This window comes from Rousettus aegyptiacus, unplaced genomic scaffold, assembly GCF_014176215.1.
Source record: "Rousettus aegyptiacus isolate mRouAeg1 unplaced genomic scaffold, mRouAeg1.p scaffold_m13_p_6, whole genome shotgun sequence".
Taxonomy (NCBI): domain Eukaryota; kingdom Metazoa; phylum Chordata; class Mammalia; order Chiroptera; family Pteropodidae; genus Rousettus; species Rousettus aegyptiacus.
Genome location: NW_023416309.1, coordinates 67033135 through 67053564, shown reverse-complemented (window position 1 = coordinate 67053564; position 20430 = coordinate 67033135). Strand labels below are relative to the sequence as shown.

The window sequence follows — 20430 nt, the reverse complement described above, 5'->3', positions numbered from 1 at the left end:
GGTCTGCCTATCATAATAAGATCCCCTTATGCCTAAAGGCAAAGCCTGTTTGCTTTGAGATTGAGTTGAGTTTAGTATCGCTTGCTTTGAGGCCAATTGGGAATAGCTCAGAGAATGGGTGGACCAGTTTTAGCTGTGGCCTGACAAATAACAAGTCTGGTCCAGCCAGGAACTTCCCTGCCAACTCTATTCTACAAGCCAAGCCTTAAAGAAGTGTAGGAGAGGAAATACTCCATTTCTCAGCAGGGCATATCTAGGACTCCACTGCCATTTTATAAACTATCCAAGAAAAAAACATCTCAACACCCAGGTTCAGGTGCCAAGTGGAGCAGCAAGGTAGGGATCATAGGAACCCCACCATGATGATTGTTGAGCTAATTTTCTCTTAACTTCAAGTCCATCCTTTTATACTATACTCTGAGATGCTGGTGATGGGTTTCTGCAAACCACATTTCTGCTTTCCTCACTGATAGGCCCTGCCCATAGGGGTGCTAGAGAGAGCCTAGGAGGCTGGAGGAGGAAGAAGGAACTCACTTCTGGCTTGCTTCCAGCTTATCTCTTTTGGCTTCCTGTGTGTCCCCTAACAATGCTTCTTCTTCACTCAGGCAGTGTCGATTTCATTCAGAAGCATTTGAGTCCAGTTTTTGGTTTTCCCAACACGGGCAGAACCAACCTCAGCCAAAGCAGTTCCCACTCCTCAGAGGCAGAGGTACAATCCCCACAAGAGCTCTTCTCTGAGCTCAGAGACACCAGCACCAGCTGAGAAGTATCCCCACTCTCCCACCTCAGAAATCTGAGATTCACCCCCATACCCCTTCTCCGAATATCTGGCTTTTAGTAAGTCCAAGATCTTTCCTGTGTTCCCCCCAGCCTTGGAGGTGATAACTGCTTCCTGCAGGCACTACCTCCACTGATAACTTCGTGTTTCTTCCTGACTTTTAAGTTACCCGGTTAACAATTCTTCATATTAAATTATCTCTGGTGATATAACTGGTGTGACTTGTTTCCTTCCTGGACTAATTCACCCACAGTTATGTCCTTAGCATCTATGGTGGGAACTAGAACCATGAGCTTTCCAGCCCCATCTGGTTACAGTGCAGTGGAGGACATGCCCACCCACCCACAGCCCACATTCTGATCTGGTTTATCTCAGCCAACCTCTGCACTAGCAAGGGCAAGTTTGAATATAAAGGACACGGTGAAATTTGTGGCAAATGGTGCTTAATTGCTGTATAATCTTAGAGAGTAGTTGCGGGGACTCCTTGCTAAATATTTGAATGTTTTTCCTTGCTGGCCAGAAGTGGGCTATATGGAAGCATCCTCATCATAGGTTTTCGAGAGAAGATGATTTTGTTATAGTTTGCAGTGGGACTTTCTCTGGAATCCGTATGAAAGGGTATAGGTCCTGGGATAACAGTGGAACCCGTGGCCAATAAAGAGAAAGTGCTCCACGCTGATAGTGTGGTCTCTGACTTCATGTCCTTGAACGTCATGTTATCAGAGGTCTTGGATGACTTTCTCCTTTTGGGTTGGATAATGCTGGAAGGTTCGTTCTGCTTCAGTGTCTGTCCACTTTCCTCAATAGCTGGTGTGCATTCTCGTTCTCTAGCTTTGCTTTTCTCGATGAGTCTTTTCACCAGTGGGGAGGTATATGTGACATAGGCTGGCCAAGGGTCATGTTTTTCAAGCAGTTTCAAGGGAAGCCCGATGTTTTCTGTGAGTTCTACCAGCAAAGAGAAATTAGGCAATTTAGAGGCTCTCATAAACAATAATTAAATTCTTCAAAATTGGAGGGTATTGGAACTACATTTTAAATTTCTCCCCCTCTTGTATAATATCCCTCCACCCCTTATATTCACTACGAATAAAATCTAATCCAAAATTTGGAGACAGAATGGCATTCCATAGAGTATATCAATTAAAGAACAGCATGATGGGAAAGAACAGGGGATTTAGAGTCTAGCAGGCTTGGTTTCAGATCTTCGTATAACATTGAATTGTTCCGCTCTGCACTTCTATTTTTTCACTAATATAAGTGGTTACCATAAGGCTATTTTAAAGGTTAAATAGTATATTTTAAGGGCTTGAAACATGGGCTCTGCACTTAGACTGTTTGAGTTCAAATTCCTTCTCTATACCCTTAACAGCGGTGAATCTTGAGCAAGTGTCTTAACTCGTTTAAGCCTTAGTTGCCTCAAGTATAAAATGGGGATTAGAATAAGATCAACTTAATAGGACCTTCATGTGGATTAAAGGGAAGAAATATATAAAGCTTTTAGCAAAGTACCTGCATATAGTAATCGGTAAATAATAACTAGGAACATTTTGGCTATGTCTCCTTGTTATAATCCTTGTTATACCTTAGAATGAGTGTTTTCCCCCCTTTAACAGAGGATAAGACCAAGGTAGAATAGCTTGCACAACCAGCAAGTTGTGGGCTTGAAAACAAGTCTAATGGGCTCAAAACTCCAAAAACTTTTCATTGCAGTTGCTAGCCAAAGTTTGGGGTGTTGGGGGGGTATTACTAGAAATTCTACCCATTAGTTTACCAAGCAGCCTGTTCCTTTGTAGACACCAAATCATGGGCAGGTCGGTCCTTCTTCCCTTTACAATTTTACTCTGTCTAGCAGAAAATGCCTCAACATTTTTTTCCTGCAGATTTACCCTTCTCTGTTTTCTCAAATGGTACATATTTCCCTTGATTTTATATTTCTTTGGTCATTTCAGTAAGAGTTTGGAAGGCGGTGGAATTAAAAGGCTCATCTTGCCACCTCCAACCTGAATCCAATGCAAAACACTATAAACAGGGATAATCAAAAGAAGATTCAGGTTATACAGTTATTCCCAGGCTGTCTCACGGGTGTTCTGGAGGTGGAGCTCATCCGGGGACAGATCTGTTAGGAAAGAGCATGTTGAGCATGTTGTGAAAGGTCTCATCTCTCTGCCCAGGGAAGGCAAGATGTGTGATACCACGTCTCGCTAGAAAACGTGTATCAGAGTTTCCAGGCATGGACTTGACTGTTCATCCTTGTCTCCTCCGAACAAATGCAGAATGCACAGATCTTGCAGGTTAAGGCATTCGCTTATGTCTGGAAGAGATGAAACTAAAACTGTCTAGAGCAAAACGAGCAGTGACCCTCTTCTACCTCCCCAACACTATGTTCGTTCTACCAGTATAACATGAGTAGCCATCCCCTGTGCCCCACCTCTTTGTCTTTCCACCCCAAATTCCCTAGCCAAACCCACAATAGAAGCACTCATTGTTAAGGCCCCAAGCCCTACCTTCATCTGTCTTCATCTTTCTTACATCGGTCCTATTCATTTTTAGGAAGTTTTTCACATCGTAGGTCCAAATATCTTTGGGAAAATATAGTCGTTAGCCAGAGCCACCACAAAGTGACCTGAGAAGAAAGTGATCAGCAGCCACCCTGGGATCCCAAGTGAAAGGATCTCTGCTTGAGGCTCAGTGACCCCACCCTCGGAGAAGAGGACATGCCTTTCGTGGAACAGGAGAGAGGCTGGGTGAGCGCAGCACAGAAGGTCGCATCAGTCTCTAGGCCTTCTGCTTTCTTTCTAATCTCCAAACTTTTAAGGACTCAGTGCTGGGCTGCCTGGGGGCTGTGTGGAGGCTGGACCATGGAAAAAGGTAAAGAAAGGTCCCCACTTTTAAACCATGCCATCTTTTCTCCCAGAGTCCAACTGTGGTCGTGTTACTGAAACCGAGCCAAGTTTCTGCCCTTCAGCTGCACTTCTCACCCTGGCACTGGCAGAGATGGACAGCTGCCAGGAGTCAACTTCAGGGGCTCCAAGCACAGGACGATGAGGGACGTTCTAATGCTCTATATGGCTATGCATGCAAGCATTTCATTGGCAACTGTGGTCTAAAGTCTCGAATGTAAGGGTACATCTACCTGGAGGGCTTGTTATAATATAGACTGCTGGGCTCCACCTCCAGAAGTGCTGATTGAGCAGTCAGTCTTCTAAACCAAAGGTGAGTAGGAAAACACTAAAGATTTATAAGGTTTTGTTATTAACTACCTAGTGATAGGAAACAGATCCAAGAGATCTTTTCAGTTACTTTCCAGTTCTAAAATTGGAAAGGGCACATTCAAAAATTCTTATCCAAGAAGTCATTATTTTTCATGTTCAGTTTTGCCATCTCTGTGGCCTTTGAACATTTACAAGTACCATGGAGCATTTCTATTATCACCTGCCAATGCCCAATTAAAGAATCTCAGATGGTTTTTAAGAAGTTCCCAGATGATGCTGGTGATGTGATGTTGATCGGGAGACCACACTTTGAGAACTATCACTCTAGGAAAATGCTTCTCAAACTTTAGTGAGCACTAGAACTACCTGGAAAACTTGTTAAAATATAGATAGCTGGATGCCATCCCCAGTGATTCTGATTCAGTGTGTCTGTAGTAGGGACCTGAGAATTTGTGTTTCTAAGTAACTCTGAAGTAATTCATCTGGTCTGAGGATCATACTCCAAATAGCCCTGGTTTAGACTGAATAACGTTTCTTAATCTTTCTTTCAGCTGACTTGCTCATGTGTGAAACATTCCCCTGAGATAAACAATTCCCAGGTTTTATACCCTTTTTCCCCCTAATCAAGGAACCATTGTGGAAGGCAAGTAAGTATGTTGTTGGCTAGGACAACCTTAAATTACACTACATTTAAAGTAAATTATTCACAAATATTAGCATTTTATTATAACACACTCAACAAAGGATAGCATCTTAGAGATTTGTTCATACTCTTTTAAAAAATTAAAAAGCTAGTTTTTGTCAAACCTACTCTGTTGCAGGCCTTACAGGGTCCCTACTACTAAGTCCTAGTGACAATTTTAGGAGAATTCACAATATAGTTTTTCTGCAGCTAGGGAAGAAAAATACTCAAATAGTTCTTTAAACTTGAAAGAGTCTTACACAATTAAAAAAAAATTGAAATGGAAGTATCTTATTTCTCTTTCTAAGACCTACCATGGGATCTCAGAATTTCAGGGCATCCAATCCAAGTTCTAGTAACATAGAGTATGTCATCCAAGTGTCGCCCTCAGCTACTGATAGGGCAACTCTAGAGAATAGCAGGTTTTTCTCACACCTTCTGATGCAGAAACTAGAAAACTTTAAAACCAAAGGAGGGAATGTTTGAGACAGCCTCAAACTTATGGGAGGACTTGTTTGTTTGAAAAGAAAAAGAGACAAATAGTTGACATTAAACATGAAGACAAGCTGTGGGCTTTTATAATTTCCTTCAACTCTGGCACAAAGGTTCCATTTTGTCTCCTAAATGAAATGCAAACCAGCAGTCTACAGACAGAAAAAACACTGATGGGAGGGGCAGGAGACAGAACATTGAAATGGTTTCCTTGTTTCTCCTACAGTCACAAAGGCACATGTTTAATCCACCGGGTTTTCAAGCCCAGCTCCTACCTCCCCTCACCCAATCTCTTATCCTATTTCCAGAATTTAGCCTGATATGCTAGGTTTGGCCTAAATAAATTCAAAAGAGTGACATGTGCCTGAAACCTGACACAGTGTGTGAGATTGATCATGATTCTTAACTTCTTAGGACCTCTGTTGTCTCACTTACAAGATGAGGAAGAGGATGAATTTCTGTCCTGCTTCTCTCACAGAAGCACAGCTGTTATAGTAAAATGTCTAGAAATGAAAGTACTTCTAAACCAGTGATCTCTCAACTTTGCTGCACATTGGAATTACTGAAGATCTTTTAAAAATCAAATGCCTGGCTCGCTTGCTCAAAATTGTGATTTAATTGGAATGAGATGCAACACAGGCATCAGAATTAAAAGCTTGATTCTAATGTGCTGCAAAGTTTGGGAACCACTATTCTAGAATCTAAACCAAAAACACTGAAGATTTATAGGGTATTAACTACTTAAAAGATGGGAAACTGGCCGAGGAGATTATTTTAGCCCTCTGGCAGTCCTAAGACACATATTTTCATTCAAGAATTCTTCATTATATATAGTCAGTACTGCAAACCAGTGACCTTTAAACATTTAAATTGACCATGGAGAATTTCCACCACCTGCCAATATCGGAATCGACTCAGATCAAAGGAGAACCAGCGCCTTAAAGTACTAAGCTAAGAAAACTGTGGTCCTGAATAGTATTCTTATGCAAAGCAAATCTCATCCTCTGTCTTTGGCCACAAGCTGCATCCTTATCTCAGGAAATCATCTTGAAAAAGGATTTTGTGTGTTCCAGGCAGGACGGATGGATGAGTGCTCTCACACAAGTCAACCCCACTCAGACTTTTAGCCCCAATAACACTGTGAAAGTAGTGCTGTTTGCATATTCATGATAGGCAAGACATTATCTTAACCCAATGTTTCCTAAGCTGTGTCCTATAGAATGCAAGACTCTCTCAACATATTAGTAGGTGTTACTTAGAGGGGGGAAAAAAAGGTCCATGGCAAGGGTCATCCTATATGGTCACATAGATTATTTAATCCAGGGGACTATATTCACATAGTCTATGATGTTGTGCAATATTAGTTTAGAAGGCCTGTCTTCAGTAAGGTAATTCTGAAAACTGATATGTTAAATTCATTTAGCACAGGACTTCTTAGAGTCTATACTATGTTAACTTGTTCTGTAACTCTCCAAAAGGTAGACAAATTTGCAGCCTCCCCTAATCTCATTTGACTAAAAAATCATTCATTCATTCATTCATTGGGGAGGGCATATTGTGGACAAGTAACCAGGAAAATGTGTGGATTCTGAAATCCTTTTCCAGCACTTGTTTTGGAATTGTGAGTATGAGAATGTTATGACATAAGAAGATGGAAGAATGAACTTACTCAGGATATATCTTGGGTCTTCAATGACTCACTTCCTCTAAAATCAGCTTTAGAAGGTAGATCCCACAAAAGTATCCATACCCAGAACAAGCCAAGATGAGGGCTTAGTGCTCCATTGGAAATGAGACCTGTTTCCCTCTGTTCAGCCTCTTTTCTCTGCTCCGATATGCAGATGTCTTGTCTTGCTTGTCTCATCTCTCATTTTTCTCCCTCTGTCACACCTGAGACTTGTCTAATCCTAGAAAGACAACCACTTCCAAAACAGGAAGCTGATGCAGTTTCATTTCATCCCTGCATATTATCCTCCTCAACCTCTCATGTCCTCCTCTGCCCTCTGTTTCCTTGTCTGTCCTCTGGCTGTTCCTCATTTATTTGTGGCTAAAGAGGAAGCTGTCACTTAGGCCAGAAGTGTCTTGGAAGGCTTATCTCTAAGATCCAGAGAAATATTCCTGGGCATGAATCAACCTAATGCAGTGTGTATTTTATGTGTTGATCTCCATCCTGACTATACACACACACACACACACACACACACACACACACACGCACGCACGCACGTGTGCCACATCTTACAGGCCAAGTACATGCTCTAACCTTCTGCATTTCGGATCTGGGAAAATACAGTACACAGCCCCACAGACTTCCTTCCCACTAGTCCCACCTCTTTACCCTGTCCCCTATCCCACGGAAGCTATGGAACTCTTGCCATAGCCCCACCTCTGCCTGATAGGCTCTAGGGAGGTGAACACAAAATAATGGTTTGATTTGCTTTTAGCAACACTGATGCGGGGCGAGGGGAGGGGGGGGAATGGGAATCCTAGAACTGTTAAAACAGAGAGGAGTAAGTGTTGAAGGAGCAGGTTGGTCTTTCAAAAAATAAGAGGAGTTCTCTCCCTTCTCCTTATACTGGCCACCTTCTCTTCCTCAATGCTGCTCCCCTCAAACATATACACACTCCAAGGAGAGGAGAAACAAGCCCATCACTGCACTCTGTTAAAAATTCAGGTTGTTGAAAAGCATGTGATATCACTTATATGTGAGATATAAACCTAAAAGCAACATACAAACAGGACAAACAAGCAGAGACTCATGGATATGAACAGTAAACTAGTGGTTACCGGGGCGGGGTGGGGGGGGGAGGAGTTAGATGGAGTGAAAGGGGTCAAATACGCAGTGACAGAAAGAAATCTAACTATGGGCAGTGAACACAATGCAATATGTGTACACACACACACACACACCCCTTAGTGTTGAATTGTATACCTAAAAATAATGGATTTCATTAACCAAGTTGTCATAACAAAAAATATTTTTAAGTCAGGTTGTATGTGAAAGGCAGCGTTGGTAGTTGTCAGTGTGTTCTAATATAGACAATGCTTCTTTCTAGGGGGAAGCGATTATCTCTAACCACGTTTGGGAAGGGAAGATAGGAGTCTAATCAGAGGTGCCCATCTTCTAACACAGATCCGGCATTGATTCACCACTTACAGTGGTGGGAGGGGGATACACCGTTTGTTGATAATGCTTTCATACACTACATATTTCTCTGAGGATTGTGTTTATATCTTGAGAGACGCAACAGTGGAAATAGAGTTTAAGTATCTATGGCCATGCAGCATCAGTTCATTCATTCAGTCATGCATGCATTCAACAAATCTATATTGGCGCGGGTCTCACACACATCCATAAATTGTTACAAATTTCTCCACAGTCACCTCTTGCTTTGGGATCTACCCTTCTCAATATCAAGGATCCACAAAGGAAGTTCGTTTCCCACACCAATAACAACTCAAACGAAAAATAATCTGTGTCATCTTTGTCATCGGAAGAAAAAAAAATCAAGACATTTTGTACATAGGCTAAAACAAATCACATCAGTCACTCTGTAGGCAACTATTGAGTATATCCATGTACCAGGCACTGCAGCAGGTGCTAGGGGCATAGAGCAGAATGAGGAAGCACCTTAGTCACATGAGGCTCTTGAGGTGACACACCATAAGCTTCCTAACTCAGCCTGAGTGGGAAAGGATGTCAAAAAACATGTTCAAGAAGAGAAGATGGTTGTGCTGAATCTTGAAGGACAAGGAGAATGATTGGCAGTGGGCATTGTTTAAATGCCGGACTCAATGTTTTAAAATCCTGAATGAAATGCTTCATTTCAGTGTCCACATTCTTCCAGCATGCAGATCATAAAGGCTGTTTCCAAATGATACATTTTCTTTGCACAAACTATATACAACATTGAGTTGGCTGAATAAATGCCTTACGAATTCACTGCAGGAAAAAGCACTGGGCATTGTATACCCGTCAGGCACCACTATGAATTGAATTCTATATTTATCCAAGGAATAGTCAATCATAAATATAAAAATTTCCATTTTAAGATGTAATATGAAGACCCATTAGGCACAAAGCACATGTAGTCATGTTATCTACAGATCAAGTTTCAAATTTTAAAATGAAATGTTCATAACAAGCCAAACAGGCATAATCAGAGAAAAGCTTTTTGAACTTTTCTTCTATAGACATTTTAGGGTAAACCTGCACATTGATAGGCAGATAAGTAGGAAGGGTATGGAGAAACAGACAGCAAGAAATAGCTCTACAATCTCATGTTCAGGAAACTGAACATGAAAGACTACAGACAATTTGTGCTCAGAGACCCTGTCTCAGCCTGACAGCTGGCTCATGAGCAAGGGGACCATGAAAATGTGTAGCCTCACAATGTCTAATCAATCAGAAAAAGGAAGTCCTGCTCCGCTGGAACAATGGAGATATTGTGAAGCTAGAAAACACATCAGGGAAACAGACAAGCATTTCCCAGGACTGGTCTCAATCAATGGGCCAGGCCACCCCTTTTTAAAAGACTGAAAGGACTAGCAATCCAGGCCAGTATTTGCTTTGAAGAAGATGACTTACATTTGAGACTGCCAAAAACAAAGAACTAAAGTAGCTGCCTTCTATAGGATTTAATTATTCCATCAACCTATTGACAGCATGTCCTCAGTATCATACAGTTGTCCCAGTTCATGCCCAAATGTGAGAAAATCCATGCATCACATATTGCACCCAACTCTTGGGTCACAGATAACCTCAAATTATAATTAAATGAAAACTCCCAGTGGTCAGGGTTCAGTTGTCTCCAGTTGAACCACAGTCCAAATAAATCGCCTCCTGAAAATTAGAGTTTGACTGTGCTTTGCCCTGAATCTCTTCATTCATACTCAGCATAATTTTATTCCTAAAACAACTTACAAAATGGAAATTAAGCAAAAGGAAAATGCAATATTTTAGGGTGAAGCAAAGGAAGGAAATCTTTGTGGATGTTACTCGGCACTGTTAAGGTTGGAAGATGGAATGAAAAAGGCTAATTTAAATGCTATGCAGTGACAACTCTACTTGACGAACAGTCCTGTACTCCTGCCCTTGTGTGACAAGCCCACATTCACTAGCAGACTGTGAGGAAGAACTAGAACAAATCATCTCCTTTCCTAGAAGAGTAATTCAAGGCCTGTGTCATGTTGATGATATAGGTTGTATTTTGCTTTATTTGTATGTTGTTCTCACAACTGGAGTTATATATCAGCATTATAGGAAGTTTTGGAAGATGTTATTTTTTAACCTCATAATCTCATTACCATCACACAACTATTACCTGGGTGCTCTCATCCAGTTCTAACATGGTTATGGTCACAAAATGTACACATCCTTTTGAATCCATCATTTTTGTTCCAGCATTATATTGAATTTTCTCATGTTCTTAAAGATTTCTCATTTTATTTTAGAGGCTGCTTAATGATCCATCAAATGAATGAATGAGTATTAATCATGTGTCCATCTGGGGATCTTAAGGTCTTTCCAATTGTAGCTGCTGCAAGTGATAAGCTATATCTTTTAAAATGAAAACCCATTGATGCTCTTCCACTTTTTATAAACCTCTATACAGCAAGATGCTCAAAAAATATTGGCTCCTGATGATTGTTAGTCTCCCAAATTTTTCATTATTGCCAAAGCCACTTCTCCTTTAACCCTGAGAGTTGAGTAGTGTTCTACTGGCTCCCCTAGCTTCATGAATAAAAATCAAGTAGGATATTTGCTGCCATGGTCTCTAGCATTCCTACCAGCTCCAAAGTCTACCATTCATTGGAGTACAGCCCATAGCGATGAGGCCAGAAACTAAATTGGAGGCTGTGAGTGACTGTTTCTAGTGCCAAAGTGAGACAGACTTCAGGTAAGAAAACTGGGGCAACAGCCCCCCACTGACACCCAGTCATAGGAGGGTCAGAGGAGAAAGATGTTAAAAAGAATCAGCTCTCCATGGCCAAAACGAGCTTTACACAGGAAAAGTGCCCCCAAAAGTATCCTACACATTCCAGTGCTTTTTCAAAACTGGATGTGCTGGCTAGGAAACAGCAATGGCATCAATGAAAAATATTCTCTAAACTTTCAAGGTGTGGTGCCTAGAGCTCAAAATGTAGGAGCCAAGTGAAGGCCACCCAACATCCCTCTCCAAAGAAGGAAGTGCAAAATACTCCAGCCAATCATCAAGATAAGTGGAGATGATTGAGGGAACCAAGGAACCATGAAGAGCAAACCAATGTCCTATAAAGGGCAGAGAGCACACACCATTTAGTGAAGGGGCCACCAGTCTCAATTCCCTACCTCAGCCCCCATTATAATGAAGCCATTCCAACAGTGTTGCTCCCGAGAAAAATCATAGATGCTCTTAATGAGGTCCCTCAACTATCAAGAACTTATCAAACTTTGCCCTATATTTTCTATTGAGTAAGCAAGGAAGTGTGGAAAAGACCCTGCTAAAGTTTGCAAGTTTCCTCTAGCACTGTGCAAGGGACAGGATAACAGGGACTTGGGAATGTCGATATTTGTTCTCTGAAAAGTGAATAAAAAGGGGGATTCATTGGCTATATGACTCGATGAAAATGGCTTCTTTTGCTCTTGTTCACTCAATAATCTTCTGAAAATTGACATGTCAAATAATACCTAGGTATACATCCCATTATAAATTGTTATATTGGCATCCTAAATTATTAATCATTTTCCTTTGAGTTTAGTCAAAATAATTACTTCCCCAAAGACATATCACTCTATGTCTTCAGTACCACAAGGACCTTGATTAAACAAATTAACCAAAATAGTTCTTAGGACCTGTCTCTCTTTTAAGAAATTCTTATTTCCATCCACTTATTAAAAAAGTTTCTCTAAGTTTTGTGTTTTCGTCAAATTTAACTACGTTCAAAACAAAGTTCAGTATTGATAATCACCCCATACTTTTACAAACATCTCTTCCATCTTCATGCCCTGCTTCTGTCAATGACATCACCAACCTTCCTGACACCCAAAGTAGAAACTCAATTCCTTCTTTTCTCTTACACTCCAAGTTCAGGGTCCATTCCCCAAATAGGTTTCCAACCTCTACTCTCTTTCCCCCTGTTTATTCACCACAGAGGTGCTGAAAGAATTGTCATTTATAAATATATTCATCCATTCATTTGACAAATATTTGCTGATGCTTATTATGTGCCAAGCACTATACCAGGCATGACATTCTGAGCAGAGGAAACCAACTGAGAAAAATTTGAACATGTCATACTTCTGCTCAAAACTTACTTACTCTCTACTGCCAGCAAGATAAAATGCAATTCCTTAGCATGGTGTACAAAACCCTTAAAAATTTAGTCCCCGGAAAGCTTCCCAATCTTAGCTCTTATCATCATGACTATCCCCCTCCACATACACAGAGACACACAGAGACACACACGTGACACTTCAGTGACTGTAAGCAGCCCATCATTTGCCACACTCACCAAGCTCTCATGCCTTGACTTCTTGGCATGCCCTGTTGCCATTGTCCTGAATTCTCTTTCCACTCCCCACTATATGTCCTCCAAAATCCAGAGTGTAGCTCAGCCATTCAGAAAAAAAAACTTTCCTGACCCTCCCAGGGAGAGAATCTGCCCTTCCCCTGTACTCTAGGGAGAAGGCAAAAATGACCCTACTATAAATAGCATTCACCACATTATGTTGAGAAAATTGTTAGGGATCCAAAGGTGTGGGATTTACTTGAAATTTTGAGTAAACTGATAAAATTTTGTTCGAAATCTGAAAAACTGAGGGTAAAAAGCTGCAATTTGAAGGCACCCCTACTCCCACATACCCCTGAAGCTTTCTGCCAAGAGTGCTTTTTTAGATCATCGCCAAAGGAAGTGTCATTCCTTCTGGCCCTCATGATACCACATATCCCTCAGGTTTCTCAGGGAAGGGTTGTTTATCCTCCTATGGCCTACAAGTTTTTGGACCTGGAGGTGGGTACTTGTCCCACTTACTCTCCTCTGACATTCTAAACCATTTTCCTTCCTGCTCCTTTGAAGTTCATGTCTTGAGATGAGATAACCCACCTATCCACCTGGTTATTGCCAGCTTCTGATCCTTGGCCTCTACCCTTCAGTCACTGACAACTCTAGCTCCTGGCACACTAGCTTCATTTGTACCTTTACTGCTATCATCATCAGTGGTTTCTTCATCATCTCATGAGTGACCCATGCAAATCTCTATCCCAACCTTCCTTGACCTATTCATCTTCATTAATCTTGACTTCCTCTCAATCTCTGCCACCCACCCCTGTGGTCAACCCATTTTTCTTATCATTACCAATAACCACACTATATTCATGATCTCAACAAGAGCATCCCACTCTATTACCTCATCTATCATTACAGCACACTCACTCAAACAGCTCACAATCTAGCAATTCCTCTATTCCAATTTATTCATTCTACTCTCCCTCTCAGTCACCCCTTCCTACCCTCATTTCCTGCTTTATCCTGTTTAAATTTTGTGGTCTCTCATTATAACCTCTTGCAAATGACCTTAATCCCCTTACCCTTCTTCCTCCCTCTACCATATTTGCATGACCAAGCCCCAGTATTAGTAACAACTGCACTGATTGGTCTCACATGAAATGATAATAGCTTAAGTTTCTGTGCCATGCACTGTGTCCTGAGTACAGTCTAAGCACCTTACCTATATTAACTAATTTAATCCTCACAAAAATCTTACAAATTAGATGCTATATTATCCCCATTTTACAAGCAAGGAAACCAAAGCCCATTGGAATGTTCAATAGCACATCCAAGATCACACAACTATTACATGACAAAGCCAGGATTGTCACTCAGGCTGTCTAGCTGCAGAATCCTTTTATTTTTATTTTTTTATTAAGGTTATTGGGCTAACATTGGTTAATAAAATTATATAATTTTCAGCTGTACATTATAATTTGACGTTTATATATTCTATTGTGTGTTTACCACCCAAAGTCCAGTTTCCTTCAGCTACCATATATTTGATTCCCTTTACCCTTATCCAAAAAGATATTTGCACACTAATGTTCATAGGAGCGTTATTCACAGCGACCAGGACATGGAAGCAACCAAAGTGTCCTATGATAGATAATTGGCTAAAGAAGCTGTGGTACATATATACAATGGAATATTACTCAGTCATAAGAAGAGATGAAATACTGCCATTTGCGACAACATGGATGGACTTCGAGATAATCATGCTAAGCGAAATAAGCCAGACAGAAAAAGTTGAGAATCCTTTTAATATTCCACACTCTCACTCCTCTGTCTCAAAGTCAGTCAACATAATTAGCCCACCCCCCTCTCCCTCCTTTCCAAGTCTTTTTACTCTCCCACTACACAAACAACTGTTTCAAACCTCTTCATCACCTCCTTCTCCCTCTCCCTCTCAGTCGATGTCCTTGCCTCGCCTTCCTTGAGGAAATAACCAAGGATCCATCAGAAATGCCTTTGTCTCTCCCCACCACCACTCCTACCAACTGCTCCTGTGCATGCTGCCTTTCTTCCCACTATGATGGATGAAATGTCCTTATTCATATCAAAGAATGTCTCTCCATTGCACCCCTGGCCCCACCTCTTGACTTCCAAGATGCAATGACCCTGGATATAGTTGACTACTCTCAAGTTCTTGAAATATTTTCCTATTTGATTCCATGACACCACATGGACCTATTTTCCTTCCATGTCATTCACTACCCTTCTCAGTCTCTATTGATGATTTCTAGACTTCCTTCTTACTTTACCTCCAAAGGCCCCCAAGATAGCATCAGTCAGTTCTGTGGCTTTACAACTCACCTTTTTGTCAAATCTTAATTCTACTTGATCCCTTCCCTGAAATCCAAACTTATATATCCAACTGCCATCTGTACATCTTCATTTGTATAGTATCTAATAAAATGTCAAACTTTTCATGGTTCGAACAGAACTATTGACCTTACTCCCTAATATGTTCCTCTCCAGTCTTTTCCATCTCAGAGAGAGGCATCATCATTCACCATATTGTCCAATCAAAAACCTAAGAGTCATCTTCGAGTCCTTTTACTTTCGTACTTCATACATTCAATTCATTATTCTCCCCCACCACCACCACCTTCTACTATAATTAAACTTCTCTACACCTCCATCCTTATCCAAGACATCAACATCTTCTTACTGGACGACTGAATATCTGCTAGGTGGTCTCCTTGCTTCTATTCTTTCCCCTTAAAATTTCTTGTCCACAAAGGACACAGGGTGAAAATTTTTAAATATAAACCAGATTAAATCATTCTGCTGCTGATACTATAAAGGCTTCCCATTCCATTTAGGATACAATGCAAATTTCCACCTTGGCTTACAAAGTTCTCCTTGATCCAGCTCCTGCCTCTCCTTCTAGGCTTATCTGGTACCACTCTCCCAAACACTAATGGCACCAACCACATGGGTCTTTCTCCTCTTCTCAAATACCAAGCTTGTTCCCACATTAAGGTCCTTCTCCAGCTGTTCCCTCTGCCTGGGATGTACTTTTCCCTTATCCTCACATAGGTTGCTCTTCTTGTAAGTCAATTTTCAGCCTAAATGTGAATTCTTCAGTGAGGCCTATCATGACTGCCACCAGTCAGTCATTACCATGCCTCCTATTTTAATTCTCTGCAAGATAGCTGACTATTCCTGACTGACATTTCTTATAATTTACTCATTTGTTTATTTTCTCTTAGTTAACTAGAAGGTAAGTTCCATAAGAGAAGAGATCTCACATTCACTTCTCTGTCCTCAGACACTTGGATCACAATTATTAAATAAACAAATATTACCGCAGTTGCCACAACAATTTTCCCTGGGATTCCTAAGGGTTATTGGAAATCCGAACATGAGGCAGCTACACACATACAAAACACAAAGGGAACCATGGACTAGTTGACTTGACAATAGCCGCTACTAGAAAAGGTCAGCTGGCAAAATGTGGAATATTATCCTAATAAATATGATAAAGAAATTTTGAATGACTTGCGTTCAAATCCTAGCACTGTCACATTGCTTTTAAGTGGGCAAAGCTCACTCTCTCTCTCTCTCTCTCTCTCTCTCTCTCCCCCACCCTTTAATTTCTCCATCTCTAAAATGGGAGTGACATATCTTCCTTGCAGGATTATTATTGTTAAGACTGAATGAGACACTACATGTGAAGCACCAAGAAACCAACAGCACAATAACTTGGAGCCACAACACTCTAGGATTCAAGCTTCATTGAAGGTGAAGTGAAATCTAATATGGAAAGTCTGTGGGGCCTAAAGGTACTGAATTCCAATTCAGGTCATACTCCACTTTTCCTCTGAACTTCTATTTTCATTCCCACTGGTCTAATATGTACTCTGTAGCCTCCAATCTCATCAAACACACCCAGATCTCACTACCACCAGATGCAGCACCTAGGGTATCTTCCATCTGCTGTTAGTGGATGTGACTTCCTTTTCACAGACTTGTTTCCTTCCCTTGGAAATATTGTAAATTTAGACATGTGTCCTCTGCTCTCTGGTCCCTTTATCTCTCCTTCCAGAACTGCTCCTATGACACTGTTTTTGGGAGGCCATCCAGCTCTTTTGCTGGGCTTCTGCATAACCTGCATAACACCTCTCTGTTCCTCATCTATTAGAATCATTTATCCCATTGTGTTACTTGCTTGGTATCTGTCTCTCTCCCTAAACTATGTTTCTTAAGGCTCAAAAGTAAGATAATTAAATTCTAGTCATCTCTTGGCCCACATGTTATCTATTTTGAGGACTAATTATGGTCCAAACCCAAGGTCAGACTTACCTTGTCCTGATCTCCTCTTGTGCTCACTTCTGTCTGCAAGCTTTTTCAGGTCTCTGGTGCAGCTCATTTCACTAGGTTTCTGAGAAACATAGAATGAAAAAGGTAAACTGGAAAAATTCAGAATGTAACTATTCTGGATAGTTTTAGGGAAGATGAACAGTTGAATATATAGAAAACAGCTGCCCATAGTTAAAAGAGAAAATAGCAGTTATCGATTTTTTAGAAGTAAAGAAAGAGGTTTTTTGAAACTGAGGAGAGATATTTAGTTACTAGTTTCAAATGAATCTTTCTAGGCACAAATATACACAAGTAGTATATAATGAAACATAACTGCTAACCACATAAAAATATGTGTGGGTAACATGCCAGGAAATTTTGAAGTTCTAACAAAAGGAGTTTTTGTTGAGCTAGAAATCCAATTAAACAATAAGAGCTATAATTTGTCTCCTTGGCACAATGGAGAGATGCAGAGAATACTTGTAAAATCTGGGAACGAGGCCCTTATGGAGCGTGTTGTGTGGACGTGCTCCCCCCAGGAATGGCCTGGCCTTTAACATATACCCTCGTATAGCATAACAGAAAACCAGCTCTCTCCTTGCTGTTCTTGTCGTTTCGGTTATATTATTATGTACGTAGTTCAGTATCTCAAGAGGGCAACTGGTAGGAGAACTAGCCAAAGTTCCTAATATGGAAAAGCTGCATGCATACTAAACAATTGTTTGGAGTAAAGTATAGCATAGGATTAAGAGCATGTGTTTAGTACAGGCCAACTTCTTCTTAGCTGTGTGACCTGAAACAAAATACTTAAAATTTCTAAGTCTCAGTGTTTCCATCTGTAAAATAGGGGCAATAATAGGAACTACCCATGGATTTCCATGAGGATTTTTCTCATAAGATAATTCATATAAAGCATTGAGCACAGGGCCCAAGCATGTGGTAAGAGCCTGTGAGTTGGACTGTCATCATCGGCATCAGTGTATAGCACTGTGATATCTCCAATGCCAAAACAACATGGTCTAGTTTTCATGGTAGCGAAATTAGCAGCAAAATGCATCTCACCAAAAATAGGTCCATAAGTTGAAGATCAGGGAAGAGACTAGAACAGCAGGAGGTCAGAAGATGGGCCCAGGGTACCCTCCCAATACAAATGCTGCCATATAACTAACCCCATGTCTCACCATCCCACCCCGTTTACCCTACTTTTCATATGCCAACAGCCCTGTTTATACCACTCATTCCCTCTGCTCAACAAAAGGAGACCCTCTGGAGACCATCCCCAATCTGTGTTCACACATACCCACATACACACATAGCCTTGAGTAGGACATCTGTATAGTCCCTGGGATGAGAATCTATGAACCACACACACAGGCATGCATAGATATGTGCACACATTCATAGGAATAAACATATACACACACACGCACACACACCTTGTTTAACTCTCCAAAGTCACCAGCCATATCTGCTGTACAGTCTCCAGTTTTGACATCCCTTGTCCCAGCTGAGTTCTATTTCTCTTCTCAGGTCACTGAAGCCTGGTCTAGAATGACTTAATGAGTGAAATCGGACCAAGAAGTCTTGTCAAATTCCTACTGGGAATAATCTGGAGATTTAGGTATGCAAACAATGTTAAAGTGGGATGCAGGGTGGGGCACAGAATTTAGAGTCAGGAGAACTGTTTTCGAAATCCAGCTTCACTTTTTTTATGTCTAATTTTGAGCAAATTACTTAAACTTTCTGAACTTCAGTTTCTTCCTATCCAAGATGAGAAAAATCTTGCCTCATACATATTGCGATGATCCAATGAATTCAGATAAAAGTATTTCATGAACCATAAATATCTTTATAACTGTCTACTTTTGTAAAGACAAAGAATTCTGAACTAATGGTATATACATTTCATTCTCTGGTTTATGACTGAGGACTCATTTTGGTAACCAGAATGCTGAATAACGTTGGCATCCAAGGTAAGGACTAGATGAACTCTAGAGAGAACAGCTATATCATGGACTTTATTCAGAGAATGACAAAAACCACAGAGAGGGTGGCTAGTGTGGATGCTGTCTCAGGCTCATCTGCTTTCCTTGATGTAGAAGGGGGATGGAATATGGGGAGTAGAGATTAAGTGTAACTAGTTTAGAAATTGACAATTACTCACCACTGAGAAGTCTTCAGAATGCTCTACCAACAAAGGTATTCACCTTCCAAGAGGAGTAAAAGGGAACGTGGAACTCATTTCCCTCTGCCCATCACAGCCACTTGGCTTATCAGAACTACTAGGTTGGCAGGGCCCACAGGATGCACAGACTCAACAGCAATTGGGCCCATAAGGCCTGAGGTAGGCGACCTCCAAGGTAGCACTCAGTGATCCCACCTCTTGGTATTAACACCCTCATGAAACCCCACTCCCCTTGAGTGTGAGCTGCAACTAGAAACTCACTTCTAACAAATAGAATATGGCAAAGTGAAATTAGGTTGCAAAAAATATCTGGCTTCCATCTTGAGCTAGCACGTGCACGCGCTCTCGCTCTCTCTCTCTCTCTCTCGCTCTCTCTCTCTCTCTCTCTCTCTCTCTCTCTCGATCTTTCTCATTCTGAGGGAAGTCAGCTGTCGTGTTATGACTTGCCCTATGGAGAAGCCCACATGACAAGGAACTGAGGGAGATTTCCAGCCAACAAGGAACTAAGGCCCTTAGTTCATCAGCGTGTGAGGAACTTAATCTTGCCAATAATCATGTGAGTGAGTTTACAAGTGGATCCTCCTGCAGTTAGGCCTTCACATGGGCCCACTGACCCAGCCAAAAACATGACTGTCCCCTCCTGGAGAGATCTGGAAACAGAGGCACATGGTCGAGTCACACTCAAATTCTTGACCCACAGAAACTATGAGATAACAAATATTTGTTTTATAAGCAGCTAAGTTTTGGGGTAACTTGTTACACAGGAAGAGATAACTGATATAAGGCTCTTACCAGACATTCTGAGACAAAGTCCTACCCATGAGAGTGAACAGAGAAGGGCTTTGTACTCTGCCAGCAGTGGGAGCCATTTCACTGAGTAATTCTTCCCTTCATTCCATTCCCATCTCTAGGGAACAATATAAATTCTTCTAGAAGAAGGGATTATATTTAAGTAAAGAATTTATGGCTATAAAACATAATAAAAATGAAGGCATCTCTAACAGTCAATTTTGACAAGGCCATTTGGACACAGCAGACATACTGATGTGTCCAGAAGGCTCAAGATTGGGGTGAGGGATAGGACGAGGTGTGAAGGGCGGTTCAGGGATGATGCTAAGGTGCTTGTCTTGCACATTACTTGAGAGATGTAGAAAGTTGAAATTTTAGTGGTTTCTTCTTAAGACCAAGCAAAAATGTCCATGGAATCAAAATAGCTTTCTGAAAGCAGTCAGATCAAAATGAC

At 41.0% G+C, this 20430-nt stretch overlaps 1 protein-coding gene across 1 annotated transcript; it reads right to left on the bottom strand.

Annotated features, from left to right (window-relative positions):
- Window positions 1–1265: 1265 nt before the first annotated feature.
- CDRT4 (CMT1A duplicated region transcript 4) lies at window positions 1266–18468 on the bottom strand. Its single transcript, XM_016161744.2, has 3 exons — window positions 18439–18468; window positions 17006–17084; window positions 1266–1723 (listed from the first exon to the last, which is right to left on the bottom strand). Exons 1-3 carry the CDS (start codon window positions 18466–18468, stop codon window positions 1266–1268), a joined length of 567 nt encoding a protein of 188 aa, XP_016017230.2.
- Window positions 18469–20430: the final 1962 nt, after the last annotated feature.

Bases quoted from the DNA above. Each gene is read 5' to 3' on its own strand.
- CDRT4 (XM_016161744.2), bottom strand. From the start codon at position 18,468: ATGGCTGGTGACTTTGGAGAGTTAAACAAG. The intron at 17,085-18,438 runs GTGTGTGTGCGT...TATGTTTCTCAG, and splicing joins ACTTTGGAGAGTTAAACAAG to AAACCTAGTGAAATGAGCTG. The intron at 1,724-17,005 runs GTAAGTCTGACC...CTTTGCTGGTAG, and splicing joins CAAGAGGAGATCAGGACAAG to AACTCACAGAAAACATCGGG.